The sequence below is a fragment of the Sinocyclocheilus rhinocerous genome, unplaced genomic scaffold (genome assembly GCF_001515625.1).
Source record: "Sinocyclocheilus rhinocerous isolate Xijiao unplaced genomic scaffold, SAMN03320098_v1.1 scaffold1154, whole genome shotgun sequence".
Taxonomy (NCBI): domain Eukaryota; kingdom Metazoa; phylum Chordata; class Actinopteri; order Cypriniformes; family Cyprinidae; genus Sinocyclocheilus; species Sinocyclocheilus rhinocerous.
In genome coordinates, this window is record NW_015627356.1 from 970299 (window position 1) to 980657 (window position 10359).

Genomic DNA, 10359 nt, shown 5'->3' on the forward strand with positions numbered 1-10359 from the left:
CCACCAAAAAAGGATAAAACTCAATGAAGACCAAATTCTGTCCAAATCTCAGTTGGTGGAATATTACATGTACATGCACAAGCTTTATTTCCCACACGTCTCCTCCTGGAAGCAAATATAAAAGGATAAAAAGCAAACCATTTTATTATACATAACCTTATCTGCATATAATTTCCATAAGCATTTTGCATCCAGACACCCATTAGCAGATACTACAGCATATCAGCAACATCAGAAACATATTAAGCGACGATACAGGCTGTAAACATCGTATGTGCGGATTAAGAAAGATAAAAAAAGAAAGAAAAAAAAAAGTCTGGCATAATCAGATCATTAATATATCCTCTGTAAAAAAAAAAAATACATGCAACATGTATAAGCTCACTATTACCTTGACGTCCAAGTGGGATCTTATTTGTTAATTAGTTTAATATTATTAATATAATTATAATATTAATATATTTAATATAACAGTTAATTTAGTACAATTAATAAATTAAAATATATTAAATATATTAAATGTATTATTAAATATATGAATAATATAATATATGCAATATATTACAGTTCAAATTAAATTATAACATAAAATATAAAAATTATAAAATATATCTGATCCATGCATGAGGAAGCAAAGTACTCCGATTTTGAAAAATGCAATACATTACCAGTAAAAGCATGCACTTTCAATACCGATTTTCTGAATACCCAACATTCATTCACAACACATCACCCCATAAAAATTTCACTATTTACAACAGCTGCTGCACATTTAGCTGCCATTTATTAAAAACAGCCACTTCACTCCCTCTTCAACTAGAAATAATACATCGCTCTGTAGTTCAGGGATCATAATGCGAACAGGCCCGCTGAGTCTCCAGGAAGCGTTTTAAAGTTCTCCAGGGTCTGCTGCAGTTCTGTGTTCAGTCTTTGTGTTTTCACTGGACTTTCTAAATCCCTGTGCACAATGGTTGAGCTAAACACAATCAATCAGAGGTTGATGATATATTCGCTCTCTCTGTGCGTAAAGACAGCTGAGATCGAGAACTCCCAGGCCAATTAAAAACCCATTTTCTCTTCTCTCTCTGCACTCCATGGTGTCTCTATTGACCCAAGCCCTCTTCTCTCTTTCACATAAAGCTTCAGTAAGCCAGGGTCACCCTTCAGCTTCAGCGGACACACGCGAGGGGTCTCCATCACCTCCTGCTCTCAATGGCATCACCCATTCAATCAGCTGTTTTGTCTGACATAATATAGAATGAAGATGTAAGAAGAGTAAATATATCTAAATGATGGAACGGCTGGGTCTGCATTGAGACAGCACTCATAAATCTTACTTCAAGTCCATGTGAAATCAAAAATGACTATTTATTTTCTTCATAAATGTCGTTTGTCTTATTGTGCCCGATTCATCAGTGCACATTATTCAAATCTTTTATCAAAATGTAATAAAATGTTCTGCCTTTGAACTAATGATTTGCTGACAGAATCAATGTGTGGCAACTGGCAAGAGAAAAAAAATAAAATTAACTAACTAACTGACCAAGCAGAACTGTGAAAAACTCAGTGTCACGATGCCTGAGTGCTGTGGGTGGTTGCCAAGGTGTTGCTATGCATTTGCTAAAGGCTGGAATACACTACATGACTTTTAAAATCGGAACAGATTTTTAAAAACACCAGGCATCATACACTTACCGACTTTGTAAATAGTGACAAAGGAAAACTGGCCATCATACACTAAACGACTGAGGATCACACACTACCAGACTTTCAAGTTGTTCCGATCACAACAAACTCAGGCAGAAACGTGCGCCTTGTTGCTAGGAGACGCATGACAAATGAAAACAACATGTGTTCTAAAATCAGCTGAAAATAGCAAACATGTTTGATATCCTCCGACTGGATGGAATCATAGTCTGAAGCTAAAAAATCAGAGTCTGAGACCATCATACACTACTCGATTTTCTATGGAATCTGTCAACTCAAATCTGCAGACTGACTCTGACTTTCGGCAACAAGCTTCAACTTCTCCAGATAGTAAATCGGCAGAAAATCGGGGCAAAAATCATGTAGTGTATTCCAGGCTTAAGGCATTCTAAATGGTTTTTAGAGCAGTACTATGCTGTTGCCAGGGGTGGTTGTCAAGGAGTTGCTATGCACTTGCTAAGGTGTTCTAAATGGTTTTTAGAGCATTACAATACCGTTGTCAGGGGTGGTTGCTAAGGTGTTGCTATGCACTTGCTAAAATGCTCTAAATTATTTTTAGAGCATTGTTATGTGGTTGCTATGGGTTTCTGGGTGGTTGCTATGCACTTGTTTAGGTGGTGTCAATTATTTTTAGAGCGTTGCTATGCGGTTGATAGGGGTTTCTGGTGGGTGCTAAGGTGTTGCTATGCACTTGCTAAGGTTTTCTCAATGTTTTTAAGAACATGGCTATACAGCTGCCAGGGGTTTCTGGGTGGTTTTCCAAGCTCTTCTAAATAGATTTTAGAGCATTTCTATGTGGTAGCCAGTTTCTGGGTGGTTGTTTGCTAAGTGGTTAGCAATTCTCTGGAATATTCTGGTCTCTAGACATGATGACTCACTACTCTTTTCTCTTATTTTAGTGTCCACAATGTGAAAATTACAAAAATTACTTCAAAAAGAAATACACCTCTCCTCAACAAACCACACAATTTGGGCCATCAAATAAAACAATTAGTTATATATTATTATGTAGTATTATATATTACACACCCTTAGACTAAATATTCTATTTCACTCTGGAATGCGTCACATTAAGGAGTTTAAATGTGTTGCAAAAGCCATTTTATGTCATCTTTAAAGAATATTAATGATTTTCTCTTTCCTTTTCACAGGATTCTGAACGATATAGGCAGACCCTCAGGCTGCATCTAAAGCTAAACGTCTTTATTATTCCATGCATGTGAGAGTCGGGCAGAAGATTGAGAGGATTTCATATTAAAGAGAATATAGTTAAGGACCCTAAAGTGATGCAGCTCAGAGTCTGACATCACAGCTCAGGGTCAGTTCTCCTCTCCGCGCTGTTTTTTTTTTCCAACACAAAGACTAGACGAAATATATATCACCCCTGAGAAGAGCCCTTCAAAACCCACAACGCTGTTCTGTAAGCATACAAAGAGGGACAAGGTTACTTCAATGCCGCCTGGGCAGATTGCAAATCAACCAATGGCTGTTTATGAGTCTGAGGTATTTAAAGAAAAATGAGCAATTCAAATTATTCATATTCTGCTCGTATTGCGAAAGACGCCAGTAAACAGAGGTAAAACGGGTCGAGAGGACAACCATAAAATAAAACAAAGTAATAGCATGCATTTAAAAAACGACAACATTAACCCAATTAAAAGGGCAAACATGGGGGGGGTGATGTCATTACCCAGGTTCAAAAACCTTGAGACATCGGCACGTACATCACTCGCATCGTAATGCATGCAGGCCGCATTTCTATTCCAGACTCGCATGCACATTACTTCTTTGTTTATTGTCAACAGGAGTCTGTCTAAACAGGCCGGAGGACATGGAGGAGGATAATGCCTTTCAACCAGGAAAAAAATAGATATTGAACCTTATTCACTCCTCCTGACTACTGGTCGACTGATATGGGTTTTTGACTGATGGTGCTACAGATATGTACAGAGCAGGATGAGCAAAACTAGACAGAATAAAACATTAGTCATTTTGTCTTGATCATGAGATAACTTGTTTCCTTGTAATTTTGTAATGATTTTGACAGAAAAAAGTCTTAGTCTCATTTAAGAAGTGCCTAATTGTAATTAAATACAGGGCCAAATGAATATAAACATTATAAATATGTAAAAAAAAAAAAAATTGAGAATTAATATAATCATTACTTTATAATTTGGAGTCTGACTGCTCTTATTATCCATTATATTATCTGCATATTATTTCTAAAAATGTCAGGAAAAATTAGAAAATAACTTTACTTAAGTCGGGATCATGAAAAAAGATGAATAATAAGGATTTCATACTAAAACTGTTAAAATTCATTTTCGTTAATTGAAATAAAGCTGAAATAAAGTTTATAAATATAGGCTTAAATATAAATATTACATGAAGAGCTTTAAAAAAATTGTTGCCTTGGCAATTAATTGAAAATATCCAATTAAAAATATTAATAAATACTATAATAGTATATAAATAATAATTAAGTAACACTGCTTCAGTACTTGGGTTTCTTCAGTCTATCCAGACATAAACAATCACATCAACTACAACAAGGCCAAGAAGAAATGTATATGCTTTCACAATGTAGTGCATTCAGTTACAAAAATAAATGTTTAATTTTAATTCACTATATAACACCTTTCTATAAAAAAATCAAAGCCACTTTAAAAAAAGCACAAAAAAAAAAACCTGCCAGTGCATTCAGTAACGTTGAAAAGTGTTTCTGCCAGTAGTGGTACTTCAGACACACTGTCCTTCAAATGATCAGTAAAATCGAACAAACAATGACTTTGAATGACTATTTTTGTTAAAGTCCCCAACTAGATTTGAATTATGCATAAATTCACCTGTAGGAAAGTCTCCATTTACTGACAAACGAGAACACTTGTACTCCAAGCAGTCTTTAGAAAGCACACAGAACATAGAAAAGCATTTGTAATATGGCTTAACAGCCTTGTGTAATCTCGGGTTACCTTTGCTGAAGTCTTTGGGGTCTAGAGAGAGACTGTATCCCGGCAGGGTCTCCAGCAGGAGTTTGTAACAGGCCTTCCAGCCCGGTTCAGGGATGGTGGGCGCCACACACTGCATGGCCGCGACGCGTTTGAAGAACGCTGATTTCCGATGGAAGCCGATGAGCTCGTAGAGCTCTGACAGCACACTGTAACGCTGGATCTTCTCCTCTTCTGACAGCTGAACACACAGACAAACGTTCAAAGACCCTTCCTAATTCAGCATCTTTGAAAACTGACTTGTTGCAAGTGCTCACCTGGCCTAGATTGATGTAAACAGCATTCTGCAGGAATTCAGAAGCCTCCATGGCTCGTTTCTGAATGGCCAACACTCTGACAGCCTTAATACAGGCCTCCAGCTCAATCACTCCTGCGCTCTTATACTGAAAGACAGGCAACAAGATTTTAATTTTTATATGAGTTATGAGCTGTCAACAAGTGTTAATTTAGTGCATTCATTATTTATATTTAAAAAATAATTTAAAAAAATAAATAAATGAATGCAATTAATCATGGCCAGGCCCACACATATATCTATCTGAGAAATTCAAGCTTAATTTTTTTTTTTAAATACATAATTTTTTTAATAAATAAATATATTTTAATAAATTATAATTTTTTTTAATTTACTATTTAAAATAAATATTTCATTATTAAATACGTTTTAATGCACAAAGGTTTTGTGTATATGTATATAAATAGTCAGATCATGCTAACATTTCAATCATGCTGCTATACATGTTTTGTCTTTTTTACAAGTTAAACTATAATAACAGATTGTGAGAACTGCACCTTGAGACCATAAATTATAAAAAAAAGAAAAAGAAAATTGCAATATTAAAGTTCACTGACAAAAATAGAAAGCAAGAAAAAAATGGAGGGTCAGACAAAGGTCATGCTGTACGTACAACTTGCTTGCGCTTCTGTTCAGAAGCTATTTTATTTAATTTTAATTCATTTTTATTTTATTTTATTTTTTAATTGTATTAAATGTATTAATTATTTTAGTTTAGTTTGTAAACTTTTAATACTAACTTAATAATCACAATATTCAATTACATTTACTATTAAAAAAATTTTCATACAATAATAAATAAGGTTTTGAAAACAGATTTCCATTAAGGCATCTAAATGGCCAGATCGTGCCGACATTTCAATCATGCTGCTATACATTTTTTGTCTTATTTACAAGTTAAAATAAAATTTCACACTGTGAAAATTGGCCTCGGAGACCATAAAGACAATAACTTGCAATATTGAAGCTCACTGAAAATTTTAAGAAAAGATCTGAGGGTCAGTGAAAGGTCATGCTGTATGTCCATCTCATATGTGCCTCTGTTCAGGATGTCATCATATTTGAAAATCAAAACTCAGCAGTGGACAGTGGCACAAAGTGCTCTGTTCGAGTCTTCGAATTTACAAGGCTGCAGTGTCCTCTGCTGGCTGCTGGCAGAACAGCTGATGTGGCAAGACATGAGCAGTTGGAGATCAACCAGATGAACAAAGACTGAATGAGCAGCTCCATTCACAAGACTGGGGTCAAATACTTTACATGAGCCTCATTCAAGACGAGGAACAGTGAGTTTGAAATGCACCACACAAAAAGATTTTTAATGCCAGAATTTAGACCATCTCTAGGGGCTACTTGCTGTGAGATGCACATCAGCAGACGCATTGTGGGTAAAACACCTACTTAAAAATGAACCGGCCCTGTTTGCCATCTAAGAGTGAGAGTTGATGAATAATGAAATAGAACTTTGAGTGTTTAATAAAACAATAAGCCACGGGAATCTGCATGTTAAAGTGGTTTTACCGCAGTTAAAAAGGGCTGTTAGGCACGAAGCAGTGTGTGCTTAAAACTCCCTTAATCGGAGTAAAATTGCTATAACACAAGGCTTTTGGTAGATTATTATTTTTAAAAAGGCTAAATACCCACGTTCAATAAAAAATTATATTTTTAATATTAAACGATTTTGCTAAGGCTGTTTTACAACTGCTTTAAATGTGCCTCATTAAATCAGATTTTAAAGCTGACACTCTGTTTATAACGCTCTGTTGTATGAATCTGCAGTTTGCTAAAAAGTGACAGTAAAAACATTTATAGTTTTATAAAATACTTGCACTACAAATAAATGTTGTTCTTTAGAACTTTCTATTTATCAAAGAATATTGAAAAAATATTTCTGTAAAAAATTAAGACGCAAAACTGTTTTCAACACTGATAATAAGAAAAAGGAATGTTTCAGAAAATCAGCATATTAGAATGATTTCTGAAGGATCATGTGACACAGAAGACTGGAGTAATGATGCTGAAAATTTACCTTTGCATCACAGGAATAAAACATTTTTCATTATTTTAAAATAGAAAACTTTTTAAAGATTTAAAAATGTTAAATTGCAATACTATTTCACAATATTACGGTTTTATTTTAATACATAAATTTTTTAATAATTGCAGCACTGTTAAACATCACTATTAGTATAGTTAACTAAAACTAAAACCAAAACTAAAACCATAAAAAAAAAATTGTTGCTTGAAGTAAACTAAATGTTAACTGAAAAAAATATATAAAATAAAACTTATTTCAGCTAGTTTTTAATTTTTCAATTAATTTAGTTTAACTTGATGTACTAAACTTGATGTTAAACTTAAAAGCTATATACACATATTTAAAAAAAAAAAAAAAAAAAAACTACTAAAAATGACAAAACACGCAACAAAATTACTAAAACTTAAACTGAAATTTAAATGAAAACAGAAAATATAAAACCGATTCAAAATATTAAAGGGATAGTTCACCCAAAAATGCGCCGTGGTACTCTCGTGAACGCACATCGAAGACTGACACGGAAGAGAAGAAATTGTTGAATAAATTCATTAAAAGTCATTATTTTTGTTTTCTTTGCACACAAGAAGTCTTCTCATAGCTTCATAAAATTAAGGCTGAACCTCAGATGTCACAGATGACTATTTTAACAATGCCCTTACTACCTTTCTGGGCCTTGCGTTGCTGTCTATGCAGGGTCAGAAAGCTCTCGGATTTCATCAAAAATATCTTAATTTGTGTTCTGAAGATGAACGAAGGTCTTACGGGTTTAGAATGACATGAGGGTGAGTAACTAATGACAATTTTTATTTTTGTGTGAACTATCCCTTTAATAATAAAAAAAAGAGGTTAAAGATACTATAATAGGATCTCAAAATTGATCATCCACAGCTGAGAACATCATCTCAGCCAGAGCAGAGTTTAGAGATCCTGTCTAAACTCACATCTGTGTGTGTGAAGTTACCTTGCCGTAGTTAGAGATGGCCTCTTTGTATTTCTCAATGATGTCCTCCTGACTCAGGCAGTTCTTGGCACGGCCGATCTCAGTGCTCGTGTCTGCACTGATGCCATTGGTCGTCAGAGCACCTGGACAGGAAGACAAGAGAAGGAACTATGATAAATGCACAATGAAAAATTAAGAAAACAAAGACAAAGAAACAAAGCCAGTTCTGTACTCTGCATGCCACTGTAACACTTCCATTCATGTTACCTTATTTTCAAACGTTATAAAGCCTACAGTCCATAATAATATTAAAGATTTTTGCATTATGCCGCTCTGAGATATAAGATGCTGCAAATGAGTTCATTTGTCTGATGCAAGACCTGGACAAGCAATCTCAAACAAGCAATCTCTTGAATTAAATATGAAAGTCATCAAGAAACATATTTAGAGGAATGAGAAAAATAATTACACACTCAGAATGTTTATTAAAGAAACAAGAGAACAAATTTACCCTATTTACTTTATTAATCCTTGTCCCTGGTCGCATTGGGAACGATTCATCTGCGCATAATCTTTTATTAAACTTGAATAACCTCCTGGAATGGCTTTTCATAAATCTAATTCAGAAACTGCAGATTGGAAATATGTATGTTGGGCCAAGAACTGTTGGTTTTACCTGGCCAACCGCATTAAAGAAATGAGAAATCAATTAAAAACAATTAAATCTTTTTATTTTATTATGTAAATTGAATCTCTTATCTTTAACGAGTCTGCATAAGATCAGATAACTTTGAAATACAAATGGCAGCAAAACACTGACAAAACGTTGTAAAGTTCTAGCGTAAACGACAAGTCCTACTGCATAAGGTCTAAACTAAATCTCTATGTCAAAACCATTAGTTACTAATAAATTATGGCTAAGTATTATCATCAAAAACACAAACTAATATGTTCAGTAAAAATCTGTACTACAGATTTTTATAATGGATGTTTGGTGAATCAGTCATTAACCTGATAGCTACTGCAAAAATCAGGAAGAAAACACAAATATCCCATCTAATGATTGCAAAAGTGTCAGCTGGAATCAAAAGTAAGGATTCAAATCCATGCACTGAAATCCCTGTAGATATTTTCATTGCTGTCAGATCAGAAACACAAAAAGCCACCCAAACACCTGCACACATGCACAAGCACAACAAAGTAACTAAAACTATGTCACAAGTGCACAAACGGGCAGGAATAAGAGCCATATCTTGAGCTACACATGTGCTTTACTGTACCTGGATCAATGAGAACTTCTTGAGCGCCTGAAGACGGACAGATAAACAAACAGAGAGGGAGAGACAGAGAGATAGAACCTGGTTCACTCTTGGGCACAAGCAGCGAGCAGTGTTAGTACAGCACATATCAGGGCACAAAATGGTCTGTTATCATCCCGACATTGCTAAATCGTGATAGGATGTCAGTACAGCAGTGGGGATGAGCAGACATGCAGCAGGACTGAGAAGTGATGGGCTCGTCAATTGAGTCATGTGGATTATTGTGATGTTTTTATCAGCTGTTTGGACTCTCATTCTGTCGGCACCCATTCACTGCAGAGGATCCACTGTTGAGCAAAGTGATGTAATGCTAACTTTCTCCAAATCTGTTCCCATGAACAAATAAATTCATCTTCATCTTGGATGGCCCGAGGGTGAATACATTTTCAGCAATACATGTAATTTTTGTGAAATGTTGTATTTGGAAAGTCTCTATTTCTTGAAAATTTTGATTTGACAATTTGTTATGCACCAAAATGAAATTCATTTTAAGCGTGCAAATACTTTTTGAAACGAATGTAGATGTAAATCTGTAGCAAAAACCCCACCACAATGTATTAATTAGCTAATTAAACATGTACAGTGGATATAGAAAAGAATCCCCCCCCCCCCTTTAAATTAATTAAATGTTGTTGCTTAGCAGCCTGAAATGAAGACGGACACAGTTTTTGTTTTATCCAGCTGTATTTACTCAGTGCAACTTATAACATCCAAGTGAAAGAAAGAACACCAACACGTCAGAAACAAAAAATTAAAAAACAGAATCACTGAGTTGGAAAAAAGATCACCCCCTTGTGTCAGTATTTTGTTGAACCACGCTGTTATTTGGTTGGTGAGCTGTATTGGATTTGTGTCAGACGTATCGTTTGGTGTTGAGGCCAAATAATTCAATTTTAGTCTCACCTGCCTCAGAATCTTAAGGTGCGTTTTGTCAAAGCTCAGTCGTGACTGCATGTGGTCTTTCTTGAGGGGTGTCTTTTTTCTTGCAACCCTCCCAAACAAGCCACATTTGTGGAGAATTTGTGATATTGTTGTCACATGCACACAATGACCAC

General features: G+C 34.9%; 1 protein-coding gene across 2 annotated transcripts in view; it reads right to left on the reverse strand.

The window, feature by feature from the left end:
* trappc9 (trafficking protein particle complex subunit 9) overlaps nucleotides 1-10359 on the reverse strand; it is a 235501-nt gene that overhangs the window by 212617 nt on the left and 12525 nt on the right. The window contains exons 5-8 of one of the 2 annotated variants that reach the window (XM_016537059.1): nucleotides 9266-9292; nucleotides 8007-8128; nucleotides 4973-5098; nucleotides 4680-4896 (exon numbers count right to left, since the gene is read on the reverse strand). In XM_016537059.1, the coding sequence (XP_016392545.1) occupies nucleotides 4680-4896; nucleotides 4973-5098; nucleotides 8007-8128; nucleotides 9266-9292 (492 nt within the window). The remainder of the gene's footprint in view (nucleotides 1-4679; nucleotides 4897-4972; nucleotides 5099-8006; nucleotides 8129-9265; nucleotides 9293-10359) is intronic. The other variant, XM_016537066.1, reaches the window with a different exon arrangement.